Source organism: Mesoplodon bidens, assembly GCF_964165515.1.
Source record: "Mesoplodon bidens genome assembly, chromosome: 4".
Taxonomy (NCBI): Eukaryota; Metazoa; Chordata; class Mammalia; order Artiodactyla; family Ziphiidae; genus Mesoplodon; species Mesoplodon bidens.
Window position 1 is genome coordinate 62160556 of NC_138160.1, and position 21021 is coordinate 62181576.

Below are 21021 nucleotides of genomic sequence, written 5' to 3' on the forward strand. Positions count from 1 at the left end.
GTGTGCAGGACCTAGAGAGGGCAGGTCCCCGCTGGAGAACTCACCGCCTGTGACTTAACTAGTGGGCAGTGCATGGGACATAAAGCACACAGAGAGGCCACTGAACTAGGACATCAAACAGGATTCTTATGTTCAGCAAATATTTAAGGATACTCGCTCTGTGACAGGCACTGAGCTGGTGCCTGGGAGAGGACAGGCAAGACGTAGTCGCTGACTTCCATAGGTCTCAGGCCCGGCATTCCGAACTCAAGCTCTAATTCTAAATGACGTTGGTTAAGAAAGAAAGTGTGTTCCAAGAAGCCCTCATCAGTTGCTGAACAAACGCCTGTTTCACATAGACGAAACACCGAATAGATGCACTGAAACAGAAAAATTTTCTCTCCTGCTTTCGTAGAATCTTGCTGCTTACTTTCCCACTAGGGATGCTTCTCTCTGCAAGCCAGACCTATAGGAATTTGCTTTCTTTTCCGGGGGGGGGGGCTAACCTCACGGAATCCGCAGAAGCACTAAGTAAGCAGAGCGTCAGAACACTACGTTCACAGTCCTGGTTTAGCATCAATTCTATGAACCCTGGCAAAACATTTCTTGGAGATTCACTGTTCTCATCTGTAAAACGAGGAGCTAGGAAGTGCACTCTGCAAAAAGTTTGAAAACGTTTTGAAAGTGTGCAAGGGTAAAATCCCGCGACCAGAGGATGCGCGATCTTCTGTTTATCTCTCCCGGGCTACTGTAGCACCTTTTCCGCCCGCTCTCCACGCCCTCACATCCCGCCCCGCCCCGCGCCCGTCCCCAAGTCCCATCCCGCCCCGTCCCGCCCAGTCCCGTCCCGCCCCGTCCCGTCCGAGCACCCGCAGCCGGCGGGAAGTGCGCCTGTGCGCTGTGAGGCCTTTCTCGCCTTCCGTCGCTTCCTTTTCCGTCTCGGCCCCGCCCACCGCCTTCGTTTCCGGTTCAGCCCAGAAACGGCCCAATCGCTCCTGGTTCCTGCTTCGCTGGCCAGCCCATTTCTCCAGCGTTTCGGTGGCTTACTCGGTCGCCGGGGCAGGTGGTTACCAATAAAGTTTTACTGTTTCAAAGCTCGGAGGACTGGGCCCATTCTCCGTCCCCTTGCTCGCTTCCCGCAGTTCGCCTCGGCTACAGGTAACCAGCTTTAGGGCCTCATGGCCGCGGGCCGCCGCGGCCGGGCGGGGATGAGGCCGCCTTTCGCTGCCCGCGCGCTCTCGTGGCTTCTGGGTCCGTCGGCGTCCGTCTCAGCTTGAGCGCAGTCCCTCCGCTCCCGCGGGCCGCTTCGCGCCGGACCCCATGGCCTCTGAGGCGCCGCCGCCTTCGTTGTCGCCGTCGCCACCTCCCTCCCCCGAGCCTGAGCTGGCCCAGCTGAGGCGGAAGGTGGAAAAGTTGGAACGCGAGCTGCGGAGCTGCAAGCGGCAAGTGCGGGAGATCGAGAAGCTGCTGCATCACACAGAGCGGCTGTACCAGAGCGCCGAGAGCAACAACCAGGAGCTCCGCACCCAGGTGCGCGGTCCGCCTCCAGCCCCACGCCCCATCCAGCCCGAGATGAGGCCTTCGAAGTCTAAGATAGCCTCAGAAGGGCTCCCTGGTAGGGCCCAGGACTGCTTTATAGAGTACCTGAAAGAGTTAAAAGTTCAGTGCGATGATAATTCCAGGTACATTTGGAACAAACCTAAGCGTTGGGGTACTCGATTTAGCTAAGTGCGTGAGCTGCAGTTGTAGCCGGCGTGGAGTGCACTTAAGTACTTCAGTCTTCATTCTCACTTGTGAAGTCCCATTGGCAGTAGGCACATTTCTAATATTTTGTTCTAGATCACTTTTGAGTTTGTTAAAGCGCCGGATTTCAATCAGAATCCCATTTATCATATCCTAGATGTGTGAACTGATATTGAGCCTCAGTGGCCCATAAAATGAGAATGCTAGGACCACACTGGTGGAGGTTAAATCAAAGTAAATGTCAACAGACTGTTTTACAGTTTTGTAAATTGCTGAACGCTAGGTATGTGTGCGGTTGTTCTGGGCATTCATCTTGAGTAGTCTAGTGGAAGTAGGGAAGATAGAACTGTTCGTTAGAGACACTAAGCAGCTAACTTTGTTCTTATAACGTGCAGTAAGGACAAATATTTAAACTCGCATTTAAAAAAAACTCTTAAGCAGCATAATCTTTTCAGCGTGATTGTTTTGGGCAGTCGCACTCTTTCCCAACAAGTTACTTCCACGTAATTATTAATTTCAGTTAAACTGTTGTCTATCTTTTGGCATATATTGATACATTTTCTAAAATCACAAATGTAGGCTGAACGTTAAAGTATCATCAAACTTTGTTACGCTTTGCTATCAAATAATCTATGAAAATAACCGCTGAGTTGCAGTGACTTTCTGTGCCCATTGTATAGAGTTGTTAACATGACATTACCGAAAATTTGTGTTTTGTTACTCAACAACTATTTCTTGGACAACTACAATGCATAGCGACTGTGCTAGGGGACTACAAATATTGTTAAAATATTGTGGGGAAAGGGGAGTAAAATATGATGAACTGTGAAAAAAACCTTTTTATAATTCTAAATTGTAATAGTACCGCTTGCTATAGAGATCCTAAAAGAAAACGTTTTTGCTAATCTTTGAAGAGCCAGCGTTTTGGTTATTAGTGTTAATTTGATAGCAGTCTAATATGAAAAATTGAAATGCATAGAAAGCTGTAACTTTACGAGTGATAGTAATTACTCTTCTTTATTATCTTTCTAGTCAGCCTCCCCTGGTGGTCGGTGTTTGTTAACTGTCATTCCTAATCACTAGATAGTGTTTTATCTGGAGCAGTAAAAATTTGGCTTGAGAATTGAGGGTGAACTAGCAGGAAAGTACAATATGTACAGGCTTTGGAGTCAAAGAAACCTTGTGCAAATTACTTCCTTTAGATTTCTCACATGTAAAATGGGGATTAGGACAACTAATTTGTAAGGTGGTTGTAAGAATGAATGAGATGTTACCCACAGTACCAAGTGCAGTGCCTAGCATGTAGCAGATTCTATATAAATGGTCTTGTTCATAGTAATAGTGGTAGTAGCCAGAGCCAGGATTAGAGCAAGGCGGTCAGTAGCCTAGGGCGAAAAATTCAAGGGGGCACTCATTCTCAGGTATGATTCTATACCTGCATGAAGCTGAGAGTGAATGTCTCCTTAAATTTTGTGCCTTATGTGCCTTGCTCACTTCGCTCTAGTTCCAGCCCTGGTGGTAGCAGCAGATCTGATAATCTATGAAGTGCACAGTTAATCCGTATATAATCAGTCTTATCACCTTTCTCTTTTTAAGCTTTATGTATCATTAAAGAAGCTTGTTTTTTGGTTTTGTGCTTATAATGGGTATAATCTCACACTGAGTTCCTGCCTGACTGAGCTGTGTTGATGAGGCTGCTCTTCATCTGCTTATGGGTATTTTTCACACTCCGTTGCTATGGCCTTGGTATTCAGTGAGACACAGGGAGGCGAGATGCATCTCTGAGGCAGTCACCTCTCTTTCCTTCTGCTCCAGCTACTTAATTAGAAGATTACTATTTCAAGGAAAAAGTATGTTAAAGTATATGAGTGGCATTATTTAAGTGAATGGGTAGTTCCAGGTGGAGAACACTGAATGATACTAGATAATTTAATTCAATGATTTAATTCTCCTTAGGGAGAACTGCTGACCGATTAAAATAGTAGTATAAAAACTTTCTTATTGATAGAAATAAAGGATCCTGTTCACTAAGTCTTATTAATTTAGTCAGTCTGATTTTTAGAGGTAATAGTTTGAGGTTAGCTAGAGAATATAAGAATAAAAACATCTCCTTCTGCAGATGTAAAAGGTGAAAGCCAATTATATTGTAGTATTTTCAGTTTTTCTGAAAAGGAAACTAGCTGATATTGGTACTTCTGCAGACTTTTACCAGGAAAAATAATTATTGTAATTTCAGGAGAATAGTGTGTATATTATTAGATTGCTGTATGGTTTATTTTTCCTAAAGCCTTGCTTTCTTTCAGGTAGAAGAGCTCAGTAAAATACTCCATTGTGGGAGAAACGAAGATAATAAAAAGTCTGATGTAGAAGTACAAACAGAGAACCACCCTCCTTGGTCAATCTCAGGTATTCTGCTTATAGTGAAGATATCCTAATACTACTACATTCAAATCATGCTAACGTGGAGTGTTCTTTAAATTTAGAATCTGTATACATCTAGATAAATAGGAGAGCTGTTACAAAGTTGACTTTTCTCCATATGATTTGGTATTTTCAGATAATCTATTTGCTCTTTTGGTGGGAAAGTAGACATGTATTGTTATTTCTGTAAATACGTAATATTGCTAATATGCTTTCAGTGGCACATTCACTGAGTAATTTTTGCTATGCTGTAAACTATCTACTCTCATCTGACCTTACTTGTGACCAGGGGCATGTGTTTTCTTGTTGATGCGTTCCACTTAGCATCAATTCAGTGTCAGTCTCTTAGGCCCTCCTGGGAATGGGGTGAGCCTACACCCCTGGCCTTGTTAGTGGCATTACGTTGTGAGGCAAAATAACTGAGAAACCAAGTTTTAATAAATAGGGATAACAAGAAATGATCTTTCCCATTAAATTTTGCCTTGTTTTATTCAGATGCAACTTAGCAAATTGCTAAACACAGCAATGGTATGAACATTACATATCTGTATAATATTATGTTTTTTAAAAAGTCAGCACCATGAGCAAAATTTGACAGAAAAAGTCAGCCCTTGACATGTTGTCATTTGATATTGAAGTATACTATGGTATGTAGTTAGACATTGTTAAGAGTTGCTAATTTTTTTTTTTTTTTTGACAGAACACAACCTATCTACCTGTTTTTTCTTTTTACTCTTGCTATGGAAAATCCAAATCTGCTTACCTTTTTTTCCTTTTTAGCTTGACAGCCAGGGTACTGAAGGTGACATTAGAATCAAAGATATATATCTCTGCAGATTTATTTGGACCATTACTTTTAATCTGTTAAAATGTGTATAATTATAAAAATATGGTTTGTTTGCAACTTGTGCTGTTTTGTGTTCAGTGCCAGTGTTTTGGAATTAAGTCCTTTTTATATACACTATTCTAATATGATATCACTTAATTTGTTTTTGCAATAGATTATTATTATCAGACATACTATAATGATGTTAATCTTCCAAATAAAGCATCTGAACTCCCAGTTCAGGAAGATCAGGATATCAAAGCTTCTACTTTTAATTCTAAAGACCAGTCACACATAGAAAATGATGCTTATGCTGGTACTGATATAACAGAAAATGTTAATTGTGGACAAGAGGACCATTTTGCCTCAAATTCACAGGTAATAAAATGCTTCACTTGAAACTGTTGATACTCAAGAACTTGTTCTTCTTTGTTGTTATTATGTAGAAAAATAGACTTCTTCGGTTTATTATAACATATACAAAGGTTGTAAATGTTCTGCGTGTAATTATGCAGTGAATAATACAGTTTTTGAGAAACAAAAATTAGAACTTGTTCGTATGTGTAACTGTTTTCCTACTCTGTTGTGTTGCAAAAGTGTATGCTGTACATAAACTAAACAAAATTTGTCAGTACGTTTGACTCAACCAGAAAATTTTGAGCAACCACAATACCACGATCACACCAAATTTTTTTTTAATACTTCCTTTATGTCAAATATCTTGCCACTGTTCAAATTTCCCAGAATGTTTTATAAATTTGTTTTTACCATTTGTTTGAATCAGGATCCCAGTAAGGTTCATACAGGGCAACTGCTTGATATGTGATGTATAATTTATACCTTTCTTCTCTATCTCTTTTCTAAAATTTTTTTTCCCCTTGAGCCTGTAATTATTGAAGAATCCAGATCATTTGTCTTAAAGAATATTTCAGTCTGTATTTTGTGGATTGCTTCCCTATGGTATTAGGCATTTATTTTTGAGTAATGGTCCCTCACTTACTTCTAGTGTCTTCAAAACTGGGTCAGAATTGAATTAACTGATACACTAATTCATATTTTTTTAAGTGGATCAAATTGTAATTGATAGCCATCCCTTTCCACTGCAGAAATTGAGGTCTTATTATTCAGAATAGTTTTTAGGTCTGTTTATTGTTTCAAATTCTGCTAACTTTTATATTGATATGAGGATGTTTTTGTCCTGTTTGACATGATTGTATCATACCTAGGAGCCAGCATCTGTGTTAGCAACAGAAGATACATCCTTAGAAGGTTCATCACTAGCTGAAAGTTTGAGAGCTGCAGCAGAAGCTGCTGTATCACAGACTGGATTTAGTTATGATGAGAATACTGGATTGTATTTTGATCACAGCACTGGATTCTATTACGATTCTGTAAGTATCTCAGACCTTTTAATACTGTATGGTTGTGTTCTTAGCTGCTTGAATACCAAATATTAAACCCTAGGTTGAATTAAGATAAGCAGGGAGCTGCATGTAAAAATTGATTTAAAGCTATTTGGCAAGAGTAAAGATTTATAAAGTAGCTTATGATACTATATTTCTATGTTTATTTAATTAAATAAGTTAATTGTGTTATAGATTAATATTTTAGATCTAATAACCTTTTATATGTAAAGTAACATACAAAAATGTTAACATATTTATTAATAAAAGGAGACAACTACATTTTGTAAAATGTTTAAGAACCTAAACTAAAAGGAAGTAATGTTGTTAATTCTAGGCTTGGGGTAAGATTTTTAAAAAATTGTTTCAAATACTTGTATCTTTATGAATCCATTTTAGACCACAGAGGAGTCTTTTTGTTAAATTCTTTATAGCATGTTTATTATTAGCCATTGTTTTATATTTTGTGACTTTTAAGCATTTCACTTTTAAAAAATCAATTTGTTAACAGTGAGAACTAGGGAATTAGTATGGATTCAGAAATATAATGGACCACGGACTAGGACAAAACCAGAAAAGAAAGTTCTTGATTTATATTATAGTGTTATGACTGTTGAAGGTCTGGTATTTAATTGGATTTTTTCAGGTTTTGATGACAGTGATGCTTGAAGTTATATACCCACATACCTCAACCTCAGTGGTCTACACATATGATCTGGTCCTCAGGAGTTACAGAATGTAGTGCCCCAAAGTGGAGCAGATATTCACCATTCCAGTTATTGGAACTATTATTAACTGCTCTAGGGAACGTAATGATAATAGTAAATATTTTAGTTAGATAAGGGATTTCATTAGCTTATCAGTTTGTACTTGGTATAGTACTTTGTAAATACTTTGTAAAAGAGGGTTTTATTTCACAGGAGTATGCTAATTGACAGTGCTAACTAATACCTAGAAAATTAATGTTTAAACTCTTATTACCAAAGAAAATAACTATAAATTACTTGGTTTCTAGAAAAATATGGAATTTCCAAGTATATGACGTTAGTCTTTGTCATTCTTCTACCTTCTTTTCTGTAACTTTCTTCCTGACATCTATTCTGTAAATGCTTAATTACATTCTGCAGGTTGTGTCTCAGTGGAGTGGGGACTTCATTGTTTTGCCATTTTTATTGTGCTAGCTTTCATTTTAATTAATTTTCTTACATATTTGAAAATGTCTGTATTTTGGACTGAAAGACATAGCAGATTAAAAAGATTTGAGTTGCAGAAGTTCTGTTATCACTGGAAATAAAGATCAGAAAGCTTCTATTCAGTTTTTAGCTGAAGGAAAGATAGTGAGAATTCTAAATATTTTTGTAAGAGATCTACAAAATGAATTAAAGACAATAAATTGCAATAGTATCAACAGTTAGAAAAATAAATTACTCTTTTTCAGGAAGCTTTACTTGCTTAATCTCAGTATATATCTTTGCAAGATGTTTCCAAGTCTGATCTGCATGGATTTATGATGTAAACAAGATACAGACGGTTCAATTAAATCTTGGTTATAAAGTACTGGCCAGTATCTAATAAATGCAGATGATTACATAATTTTATCTTTCTAGTTTTTATCCATAATTTACCAAAACTCTATATTGCATGGCTGCTTTACTCTAAGTCTTATGTAGTTACTTAGTGTAGAATTAATTGATTAGTGAAGAAAATTGTTTATTGATTTCTTTGTACAGAATGTTATGTTGTAGTGTTCATGAGCTTAATTTTATTTTCAGATTTTTCTCCAGGATTTTGAATCATGAACATTGAAAGGCAAATCTTTGTTTTATGTCATTGAGAGGAGGGTTTAGGGGTTTATACTACCAAACCATTATCATGTAATTATATGGGGAATGAGTCTGCAATTGCTTTTATATGGTTGGCTTTTTCTGATGCATACCTTAGTTTTCATGACTTCTAAAAGGTTTCTGTTGAACCATATGAAGTTGCTGTTTCTATAAGTTAAAAAATGGTCAAATATTGGCAATTTCATGAGATTTAATATAATATGTAAATGTATTCATTTTCCACACTAGGAAAATTAGAGCAGATATTGAATGGTAAAGAATTTTGGAAAATTACAAGCATTTTTCATTCTCTTTATTCATTTTTTCCAAAAAATACTATAGTTCTTAAAAGGAAAATTACTGTATTTGAATATATTTGTCATTTCTATTAAGCCTATTTTTCTATTTTATTTCATCTTACTGGAATAGAACTTATTGTTTGCTTAACTTTGAAAGGAAAATCAACTATATTATGATCCTTCCACTGGAATTTATTACTACTGTGATGTGGAAAGTGGTCGATATCAATTTCATTCTCGAGTAGATTTGCAGCCTTATCAGACTTCTGGCACAAAACAAAGTAAAGATAAAAAATTGAAGAAGAAAAGAAAGGATCTTGATTCTTCTACAACAAATGAGGAAAAGGTAATGTCATAATTTTTAAAATTTACATAATGGTGATATCATAGTTAAACCAAAATTTTTGATGAAACTGAAAATCATTTAGTAACTGTATTTTAAACATATTCATTACAATAACAAGATATCAGAATCTATCAACCAAGAAGCTTTCTCATGGAGCAAACATGGACTTTTCACAAATTCTCAACCACCAGAAGTAGAAAAAATTGCTTAAAGTTTGAAGCAGGTAGATTTAGGGCAGATAAAATACTCTTGTGTTACATAATTTGGAAGAAGAACATTCATACCAGCTGTTGATAAGTTGATGTCAGTGCACAATTCACAATAAAAGAAAAACACAGTTTGTAAATAGGTGTAGGTAAAAGTTCGACATTCTTAGTTTTGCTGAGCAATTTCTTCTTATGTTAGCAAACATTAAAAAAATCCATTGCTAGCAAATTTAGGATTTGTATATATTCATTAGTTTCAATTGGTATCTTTTGGGAAAATGGATTATTTGTATCAATAACCATAAAAATGTTCATATGCTTTAACTGGAAAAGTCTCATTTCTAGTTTGTAATTAAAAAAAAATTCCAAAGAAAGAAACATTCCTTTGTATAGTTATACAGCAATATTTATAAGAACAAAAAAATAGATTTAAATGGCTGACAGTTATTGGTTAAGAAGATGATGGTACATTTAAACGTGCAGTTACAAAGTAAATGAGTCACAGGGATGAAATGTACAGGGTGGGGAATATAGTCAATAATAATGTAATATCTTTGTGTGGAAACATGGTAACTAGACTTGACATTGTGATCATTTTGTAATGTATAGAAATATTGAATTACTATATTGTGCACCAAGAGCTGAGATAGTGTTATAAGTCAGTTACATTTGAAAAGCAAATAAATAATCTCATAGAAGATGATACCAGATTTGTGGTTACCAGAGGCAGGGGGTGAGGAGAGGGGGATAGTTAGATGAAGGTAGTCAAAAGGTACAAACTTCCAGTTATAGGATTAATAAGTACTAGGGCTGTAATGTACAACATGATAAATAGAGTTAACACTGCTGTAAGTTATATATGGCAGTTGTTAAGAGAGTAAATTCTGAGAGTTCTTATCACAAGGAAAAAAATTTATTTTGTATGAAAATGAGATGATGGATGTTCATTAAACTTAACCATGGTAGTCATTTTTGATGTATGTAAGTCAAATCATTATGCTGTAAACCTTAAACTTCTGCAGTGCTATATGTCAATTATATCTTAATAAAAATGGAAGAAAAAAAGGAAGAAAATGATAGGACATTTAATTGAAAAAACATTATTTAGTCATTCAGATGGTAGTTTATAAAGGCTGAGGGGAATTTTTAAAATACTTATGATACAATGTTAAATTGAAAGAAGGGAAGTAAAAAAATGTTATCAATGCTCTTATTTCTACTCCCTAAATAGAATTAGGTTGGTGGTTTACAGGCAGGAAAGGAGGCTTATTTGTTATATTGGCGTTTTGTAAATTGTGGCAACTATTTGATACTTTACTCTTGATTTCTTTTTTTTTTTTTTGAAATATAGTTGAAGTACAATATTATGTTAGGTTCAGGTGTACTGAATAGTGATTTGACATTTGCATACGTTATGAAATGATCACCACCTTAATTAAGTCTAGTAACCATCATCTTCCACATAAAAAGTTATTGTATTATTATTGACCATATTCCTTATGCTGTAAGTTGTATTCCCGTGACTTATTTATTTTATAACTGGAAAGTTATACCTCTTAATCCCCTTCACTTCGTTTGCCCCCACTCCCAACTCCCTCCTCTCTGGCAACCATCCAATTGTTCTCTGTATCTATGAATCTGTTTTCCTTTTGTTTGTTTGTTTTGTTTTTTAGATTCCACATGTAAGTGAGATCATAAGGTATTTACCTTTCTCTGTCTGACTTATTTCACTTAGCATAATACCCTCTAGAGTCGTTAATGTCTTTGCAAATGACAAGATTTCGTTTTTTAAATAGCTGAGTAATATTCCTGTGTGTGTGCGTGCGCACATGCCACATCTTTATTTATCTATCAGTGGACACTTTGGTTGCTTTCATATTGGCTGTTGTAAATAATGCTGTGATGAACATTGGGGTGCATATATATTTTTGAGTTCATGTTTTTGTTTTCTTCTGGTAAATACGAAGAAGCGAAATTTCTGGATCATATGGCAGTTCTCTTTTGAATTTTTTGAGGAACCTTCATACTATTTTCCATAGCGGCTGCACCAATTTACAATACCACAAACAGTGCAAAAGGGTTCTCTTTTCTCCACATCCTTGCCAACACTTGTTATTTGTTGTCTTTTTGATTATAGCCTCTAGAACAGGTGTGAGGTGATAATCTCATTGTGGTTTTGATTTGCATGTCCCTCATGATTAGCAGTGTTGAGCATCTTTTCATGTGCCTGTTGGCCATCTGCATTTCCTCTTTGCAAAAATGTCTATTTGTTCTTCTGCTCATTTTTTTTTTTTTTTTTTTGCGTTACGCGGGTCTCTCACTGTTGTGGCCTCTCCCATTGCAGAGCACAGGCTCCGGGTGCGCAGGCTCAGTGGCCATGGCTCACGGGCCTGCCTAGCTGCTCCGTGGCATGTGGGATTTTCCCGGACCAGGGCACGAACCCATATCCCCTGCATCGGCAGGCAGACTCTCAACCACTGTGCCACCAGGGAAACCCTTTCTGCGCATTTTTTAATCGGGTTGTTTTTTTGATGCAAATTTGTGTCAGCTGTTGATGTATTTTGGATATTAACCCATTATTGGTCATATCATTTGTGAATACCTTCTCCCTTTCACTAGGCTACCTTTTTGTTTTGTTTATAGTTTCCTTTGCTGTGCAGAAGCTTTTTAGTTTGATGTAGTCTCATTTGTTTATCTTTGCTTTTGTTTTCCTTGACTGAGGAGACATATCCAAAAAAATATTCCTAAGACTGATGTCAAAGAGCATACTGCCTATGTTTTCTTCTAGGAGCTTTGTGGTTTCAGGTCATACATGTCTTTTTATATGTATATATTCATATTTTTTTTATTGAAGTATAGTTGATTTACGATACATTAGTTTCTGGTGTACGGCAAAGTGATTCAGTAATATGTATATATATATTTCATATTTTCCATTATGGTTTATTACAAGATACTGAATATAGTTCCCTGTGCTATACAGTAGGGCCTTGTTGTTCATCTGTTTTATGTATAGTAGTTTGTATCTGCTAATCCCAAGCTCCTAATTTATTCCCTCATCCCCACCCCTTTGGTAACCATAAGTTTGTTTTCTATGTCTGTGAGTCTGCTTCTGTTTTGTAAATAAGTTTGGGTCATGTTTTAGATTCCACATATAAGTGATATATGATATTTGTCTTTCTGACTTACTTAGGATGATAATCTCTAGGTGCATCCATGTGCTGCAAATGGCATGATTTCATTCTTTTTTATAGCTGAGTAGTATTCCACTGTGTTTATATACCACATCATCTTTATCCATTCATCTGTTGATGGACATTTAGGTTGCTTCCATGTCTTGGCTGTTGTAAATAGCACTGCAAAGAACATTGGGGTGCATGTATCTTTTCGAATTATAGTTTTCTCCAGGTATGTGCCCAGGTGTGGGATTGATGGATCATATGGTAACTCTATTTTTAGCTTTTTAAGGAGCTTCCATACTGTTTTCCATAGTGGCTGCGCCAACTTATATTTCCATCAACAGTGTAGGAGGGTTCCCTTTTCTCCACACCCTCTCCAGCATTTATTATTTGTAGACTTTTTAATGATGGCCATTCTGACCAGTGTGAGGGGTTACCTCATTGTAGTTTTGATTTGCATTTCTCTAATAATTAATGAAGTTGAGTATCCTTTCATGTGCTTCTTGGCCATCTGTATGTCTTCTTTGGAGAAATGTCTCTTTAGGTCTTCTGCCCATTTTTTGTTTTGGATTGGTGGTTTTCTTGTTATTGAGTTGTATGACCTGTTTGTATATTTTGGAAATTAAGCCCTTGTCAGTTACATTGTATGCAAAGGTTTTCTCCCAGTCTGTGGGTTTTCTTTTTGTTTCTTTATAGTTTCCTTTGCTGTGCAAAAGCTTTTAAGTTTGATTAGATCTTGTTTATTAATATTTCTGTTGCCTTGGGAGACTGACCTAAGAAAACATTGCTACAATTTATGTCAGAGAATGTTTCTCCTGTGTTTCTCCTATGTTCTTTTCTAGGAGTTTTATGGTGTCATGTCTTATATTTAAGTCTTTAAACCGTTTTGAGTTTATTTTTGTGTAGGGTGTGAGAGAGTGTTCTAACTTCATTGATTTTATATGTGGCTGTCCAGCTTTCCCAACACCACTTGCTGAAAAGACTGTTTTTTCTCCATTGTATATTCTTTCCTCCTTTGTTACATTTAAGTCTTTAATCCATTTTGAGTTTATTTTTTGTGTATGGTGTGAGAAAATGGTCCAGTTTCATTCTTTTGCACATAGCCGTCCAATTTCCCATCACCATTTACTAAAGAGGCAATCTTTTCCCATTGTGTATCCTTGCCTCCTTTGTCATAGATTAACTTCCCATATAAGGGTGGATTTATTTCTGGGCTCTCTATTCTGTTCCATTGATCTATGTGTCTTTTTTTGTGCTGGTACCATACCGTTTTAATTACTGTAGCTTTGTAGTATATTTTGAAACCAGGGAGCATGGTACCTCCAGCTTTGTTCTTTCTTAAGATTGTTTTGGCTATTTGGGGTCTTTTGTGCTTCCTTACAAATTATAGAATTATTCTAGTTCTGCGAAAAGCACCATTGGTATTTTAATAGGGATTGCATTGAGTCTTTAGATTGTCTTGGATATAGTATGGCCATTTTAACAATATTAATTCTCCCAGTCCATGAGCACAGTATATCTTTCCATTTGTTTCTCTTCTTTCTTCAATATTTTATAGTTTTTAGAGTATGAGTCGTTTTCCTCTTTGGTTAGATTTTTTGTTTTTTTTTTTTGGCAGTACGCGGGCCTCTCACTGTTGTGGCCTCTCCCGTTGCGGAGCACAGGCTCTGGACGTGCAGGCTCAGAGGCCATGGCCCACGGGCCCAGCCGCTCTGCGGCATGTGGGATCTTCCCAGACTGGGGCACGAACCCGTGTCCCCTGCATCGGCAGGCGGACTCTCAACCACTGCGCCACCAGGGAAGCCCCTAGATTTTTTTTTTTTAATTCATCAATCCCTGAACCTTATTTATTTATTTATTTAATTTATTTATTTTTGGCTGTGTTGGGTCTTCGTTGCTGAGTGCAGGCTTTCTCTAGTTGTGTCAAGCAGGGGCTACTCTTTGTTGCGGTGCGTGGGCTTCTCATTGTGGTGGCTTCTCTTGTTCCAGAGCATGGGCTCTAGGCATGCAGGCTCAGTAGTTGTAGCACATGGGCTCAGTAGTTGTGGCACGTGAGCTCTAGAGTGCAGCCTCAGTAGTTGTGGCGCCCGGCCTTAGTTGCTCTGCGGCATGTGGGATCTTCCTGGACCAGGGCTTGAACCCGTGTCCCCTGCATTGGCCACTGAGCCACGACGGGAGTCCCTCTTTGGTTAGATGTATTCCTAGGTATTTTATTCTTTTTGATGCAGTTGTAAATGGGATTGTTTTCTTTTTTCTTTTTTTATTTTTTTCAGTACGCGGGCCTCTCACTGCTGTAGCCTCTCCTGTTGCGGAGCACAGGCTCTGGACGCGCAGGCTCAGTGGCCATGGCTCACGGGCCCAGCCGCTCCGCGGCATGTGGGATCTTCCCGGACTGGGGCATGAACCTGTGTCCTCTGCATCGGCAGGCGGACTCTCAACCACTGTGCCACCAGGGAAGCCCTGCTTTCTTTTTTTAAAAAAAATTTTATTTCTTTATTTGTTTGCACTGGGTCTTAGTTGTGACAGGCAGGGTCCTTAGTTGCGGCTGGCGAGCTCCTTAGCTACGGCTCGCGGGCTCCTTTGTTACGGCTCGTGGGCTCCTTTGTTGTGGCACGTGGGCTCCTTAGTTGTGGCAGGCGGGCTCCTTAGTTGTGGCATGCAAACTCTTAGCTGCGGCATGCATGTGAGATCTAGTTCCCTGACCAGGGATCGAACCTGGGCCCCCTGCACTGGGAGTGTGGAGTCTTAACAACTGCGCCGCCAGGGAAGTCCCTGGGATTGTTTTCTTAATTTCTCTTGTAGTTTGTTGTTAAATGTATAAAAATACAACAGGTTTCTGTATATTAATTTTGTATCCTGCAGCTTTACTGAATTCATTTGTTAGTTCTCACAGTTATTTGGGGAGTGTCTTTAGGATTTTCTATATGTTGTATAATGTCACCAGCAAACAGTGACAGTTTTACTTCTTCCTTTCTAGTTTGGATTCTTTTCTTTTTCTTGTCTGATTGCTGTGGTGAGGACTTCAATACTGAGTTGAATAAATGTGGCAAGAGTGACCATCCTTGTCTTGTTCCTGATCTTAGAGGAAATGCTTTCAGCTTTTCACACTGAGTATGATGTTGGCTGTGGGTTTGTCATATATGGCCTTTATTATGTTGAAGTACGTTTCCTTTGTACCCACTTTGTTTAGAGCTTATCATAAATGGATGTTGAATTTTGTCAAAAGCTTTTTCTGCATCTATTGAGATGATCATGATTTTTACTCTTGAGTTTGTTAGTGTGGTGTATTGTATTGATTGATTTGTGGGTATTGAACCATCCTTGCACTCCTGGAATAAATTCCACTTGATCATGGTATATGGTCCTTTTAATGTATTATTGAATTTGGTTTGCTAATATTTTCTTGAGGATTTTTGCATCTGTGTTCATCAGTAATATTGGCCTGAAATTTTCTTTTTTGTCGTGTCTTTATCTGGTTTTGGTATCAGGCTGATGCTGGCCTTGTAGAGAGTTTGGAAGTGTTCCTTCCTCTCCAACTTTTTGGAATAGTTTGAGAAAGATAGATTTGTTAACTCTTCTCTAAATGTTTGGTGGAAATCACCTGTGAGGCCATCTGATCCTGGACTTTTGTTTCTTGTGAGTTTTTTTGATTACTGAATCAATTTCATTTGCAGTAAATGGTTTGTTCATATTTTCTATTTTTTCCTGATTCAGTCTTGGGAGGCTGTATTTCTCAGGGTTTATCCATTTTTTTTAGGTTGTCTGTTTTATTGGTATATAATTGTTTATAGTAATCTCTTATTTTTTGTATTTCTGCAATATCAATTGAACTTTTCTTTCTGATTTTATTTATTTGGTCCCTCTCTTTTGGTGATAAGTCTTGCTAAAGGTTTAGCAATTTTGTTTATTTTTTCAAAGAACCAGCTCTTAGTTTCACTGATCTTTTTTCTTTCTTTAGTCTCTACCATTTCTTTCTTCCTTTCTTTTTTTTTTTTTTTTTTTTTGCCACGCTGTGCAGCTTGCAGAATCTTAGTTTCCCGACCAGCAATCGAACCCATGCCCTCTGCAGTGGAAGTGCAGAGTCCTAACCACTGGACCACCAGGGAATTCCCTGTATCATTTATTTCTGTTCTGACCTTTATTTTTTCTTCTCTTAACTTTGGTTTTTTTTCTTCTTTTTCTAGTTCCTTCAGCTGTAAGGTTAGATTGTTTATTTAAGATTTTTCTTGTTTCCTGAGGTAAGCTTGTATTTCTATAAACTTCCTCTTAGAACTGCTTTTGCTGCATCCTATGGATTTGGGATCATTGTTTTTCCATTTTCATTTGTCTCCAGGTATTTTTCAGATTTCTTTTTTGAGTTCACTGGTGACCCATTGCTTCTGTAGTAGCGTATTGTTTAGACTCCATGTGTCTGTGGCTTTTGCAGTTTTTTTCTTGTGGATTTCTAGTTTCATACCGTTGTGGTTGAAAACGCTGCTTAATATTTCAGTCTTAAATTTTTTAAAATTTTAATTGAAGTATAGTTGATTTACAGTGTTGTACTAATTTCTGCTGAGTTATACGCATCTATATATTCTTTTTCTTTCTAATTCTTTTCCATTATGGTTTATCCCAGGAGACTGGATATAGTTCCCTCTGCTGTACAGTAGGACCTTGTTGTTTATCCATTCTAATTGTAATAGGTTGCATCTACTAACCCCAAACTCCCAGTCCATCCCTCTCCCTCCCTTCCTCCCCCTTGGCAACCACAGGTTTTTCTCTATGTCTGTGAGTCTGTTTCTGTTTTGTAGGTAAGTTCATTTGTGTCATTATTTAGATTCCACATATAAGTGATATTATATGGTGTTTGTCTTTGTCTTTCTGACTTACTTCACGTTGTATGATAATCTCTAGTTGCATCTCAGTCTTAAATTTCTTGAAACTTGTTTTGTGGCCTAGCATGTCATCATCATACAGAATGTTCCATGTTCACTTGAAACAAATGTGTATCCTGCTGCTTTTGGATGAAATGTCCTCTATGTATCTGTTAGGTTCATTTAGTCACGTGTCATTTAAGACCAGTGTTTCCTTACTGTTTTTCTGTCTAGATGATGTCCATTGATGTAAGTGGAGTGTTAAAGTCACCTACTATTATTGTGTTACTGTCAATTTCTCCCTTTATGTTTGTTAGTATTTTCTTTATGTATTTAGGTGCTCCTGTGTTGGGTACATAGATATTTACAGTTGTTATATCTTCTTGTTGGCTTGATCCCTTTAGCATATAACGTTCTTGTTTGTCTCTTTCGACAGTCTTTGTTTTACAGTCTGTTTTGTCTGATATAAGTATTGCTACCCCAGTTTTCTTTTTATTTCATTTGCATGGACTACCTTTTTCTATCCCTCACTTTCAGTGTGTGTGTGTCTTTAGATCTGAAGTGAGTCTCTTGTAGGCAGCATATATGTTGTTTTTTTTCAATCCATTCAGCCACTTTGTGTCTTTTAATTGGAGCTTTTAATCCATTTACATTTGAAGTAATTACTGATAGGTATGTACTTACTGCCATTTTGTTCATTGTTTTTTGGGGGGGTTCTGTAGTACTTTTTTGTTCCTTTTTTCTTTTGCTCTCTTCCCTTGTGATTTGACGACTACCTTTAAGTGTTATGTTTGGATTCCTTTCTCTTTTCTGTGTATGTGTTGTTGGTTTTTGGTAACCATGAGGTTCATATTTGACAACCTATATATATGTGATTATTTTAAGACATTTTCTTAAGTTTGAATGCATTCTAACTGCTTTACATTTTTACTTTTGTTTCCCCCCACATCTGATGTTTTTGAGGTCATATTTTACATTTTTGTTTTGTTTATCCCTTAACTGCTTATGTAGATATACATGATTTTACTACTTTCATCTTTTAGCCTTTCTACTAGCTTTATCAGTGGTTGATTTGCTACCTTTACTGTATGTTTACCTTTACCAATGAGATTTTTCCTTTCTTAAGTTCCATATTTCTAGTTGTGATCCTTTCTTTTCTACTTAGAGAAGTCCCTTTAACATTTCTTGTAAAGCTGTTTTAATGGTGCTGAACTCTTAGTTTTTGCTTGTCTATAAATTTCTTTATCTCTCCTTCCAATCTGAAGGATAGCCTTTCTGGGTAGAGTGTTCTTGGTTGTAGGTTTTTTCCTTTCATCACCTTGAATATATGGTGCCACTCCCTTCTGGCCTGCAAAGTTCTGCTGAAAAGTCAGTGATAGCCTTATGGTAGCTCCCTTGTGGATAACTAGTTGCCTGTCCCTTGTTGCTTTTCAAATTCTCTGTTTTTCTTTAATTTTTGCCATTTTAATTGTAATTAACCTCTTTAGATTCATCTTGTTTGGGACTCTGTGCTTCCTGGACCTGGATATCTGTTTCCTTCCCCAGGTTAGGGAAGTTTTCAGCTATGATTTCTTCAGATAAGCCTTCTGCCCCTTTCTCTTCTCCTCCTGGGACTCCTGTATTGTGACTGTTAATATGCTTGATATTGTCCCAGAGGTCTGTTAAATTATACTCATTTTTTAAAATTCTATTCTGTCTTCAGCTTGAGTGATTTCTGCTATTGTTTTCCAGATTGCTGATCTGTTCCTCCGTATCATCTAATTTGTTGTCCCTTCTAGTTATATTTTTAATTTCAGGTATTGTATCCTTTAGCTCTGTTTGGTTCTTCTTCATATTTTCTAACTATTGAAATTTTATGTTTATTGATTCTTCTCCTGATTTTGGTGAGCATCTTTATGATCATTACCTTGAACTCTTTATCCGGTAGATTGCTTATCTCCACTTTGTTTGTTCTTTTTCTGAGGTTATATCTTGTACCTTCATTTGGAACATATTCCTCTGTCTCCTCACTTTACCCAGTTCTCTATGTTTATTTCTATGTGTTAGATAGGTTGTTTATGTTTCCCGTCTTGGAGAAGTGGCCTTATTTAGGAGACCTCCTCTGGGGCCCCAGCAGCACACTCCTTTTTGGTCTCCAGAACCAGATGCTTTAGGGGTGTCCCCTATGTGGGCTGCATATACATCCTTCTGTTGTGGTGGGGCTGATTACTATGGGAGCACTGGTAGGCAGGGCTGGCCCCTGGCCTGGTTGGCTGTGAGGCCCTGCCTTGTATGGTGGCTGTAGGCCTACTAGAGGGTAGGGTAGTCTTCCTGTGAAGTTGGCTGCATGGTCTGGGGGGCTTAAGGCTGTTCCTGGTTCACTGGAGGGTGAAGCTGGGTCCCCACATGGCTGTCTTTCTGGCAGGCCAGGGGTGGGGTTTGGGGCTTGTGCCAGCCTGATGGTGGGCAGGGCTGGGGCGCCAGCACTAACAGACTAGAGGAAAATTCCAAAGTGGTGTCTTCCAGTACCAGTGCTATTGGGGTAGAAGAGACTCCCCAAAATAGCTGACCCAGGCTCCTTTCAAACTACTGCCTCAGTGTTGGGACATGTGACATTTTGCATGTGCCCTTGAGAGCAGAATCTTATTCCTGTATCCCTCTAGTTCTCCTGAACATAAACTCTGCTGGTTTTTCAAAGCCAGACGTTCTGGGGGCTCATCTTTCCAGTGCAGGACCCCTGGGCTGGGGACCCCATTTGGGGCTCAGACTCCTCGCTCCTTGTAGAGGACTTCTGTGCTTGTGATATTCCTTCCATTTGTGGGTTGCCAGCATGGGGGTGTGGGTTCCGCCTGTCCTACCCATCTCGTGTGGTTCCTTTTGTTTGTTTCTTTTAATTTCTTAAAAAATTTTTTATTGGTGTATACTTCCTTTACAATGTTGTGTTAGTTTCCACTGTACAGCGAAGTGAATCAGCAGTACGTATACATATATCCCCTCTTTTTTGGATTTTCTTCCCATTTAGGTCACCACAGAGCATTGAGTAGAGTTCCCCGTGCTATACAATAGGTTCTCATTAGTTATCTATTTTATGCATAGTTTAAGTAGTGTATGTATGTCAATCCCAATCTCCCAGTTCATCCCACGCGCCCCCGCTTTCTGCTTTGGTATCCATACGTTTGTTTTCTCCATCTGTGTCTCTATTTCTGCTTGTAAATAAAGATCGCCTATACCAGTTTTTTCAGATTCCACATATATGCGATAATAAACGATACTTGTTTTTCTCTTTCTGACTTACTTCACTCTGTATGACAGTCTCTAGGGCCATCCACATCTCTACAAATGACCCAATTTTCTCCCTTTTTATGGCTGAGTAATATTCCATTGTATATATGTATCATGTGCTTACTTCTTTATGTCTTTAGTTGTGGAAAATCTTTTCTGCTAGTGTTCACGTTATTCTCATAGATAGTTGTTCTGTAACTAGTTGTAATTTTGGTGTGTCTATGGGAGGAGGTGAGTTCAGTGTCTTCCTACTTCACCACCTTGGCCACCTCCCCTACTCTTGAAATTTTATCTCAATTCTCTATTTGATTTGTCTTTATTTCTCTTTTATTTTCACTGGCAATACCTAGGAATTGAAGATTATGTAACTAAAATACCAAAAATGATTTTTCTTTTTTTTTTAAGATCTCTTTTTTAATGATGTCTACCTATTACCAGTGGTTGAACTGTTTGAAAGGATGCATTATGAAACTACTTCTCCCTAGCAAAGCAAAGAACATGTAGGGGTTCTCAAATGACCTTTCCTGACAAACTAGAGAATGAAATTTGAGAGCATTCTGTGAGATTTTGGTCCAGCTTAGCTCCCATAACTGTTCATCTTTACCAGCCTTCAAAAATATGTTAACTTCAGGACAGTGACTTAAGAAAAATCCTGATGAAATTCTGAGAATTCCCCAAGGAT

General features: G+C 37.8%; 1 protein-coding gene across 1 annotated transcript in view; it reads left to right on the forward strand.

Annotated features, from left to right (window-relative positions):
- Positions 1-969: 969 nt before the first annotated feature.
- The window catches only part of AGGF1 (angiogenic factor with G-patch and FHA domains 1), a 48721-nt gene continuing 28669 nt past the window's right edge, over positions 970-21021 (forward strand). The window contains exons 1-5 of the mRNA XM_081230411.1: positions 970-1509; positions 4026-4128; positions 5145-5347; positions 6196-6360; positions 8652-8840. Of these exons, the coding sequence (XP_081086537.1) occupies positions 1300-1509; positions 4026-4128; positions 5145-5347; positions 6196-6360; positions 8652-8840 (870 nt within the window). The 5' untranslated portion in view covers positions 970-1299. The remainder of the gene's footprint in view (positions 1510-4025; positions 4129-5144; positions 5348-6195; positions 6361-8651; positions 8841-21021) is intronic.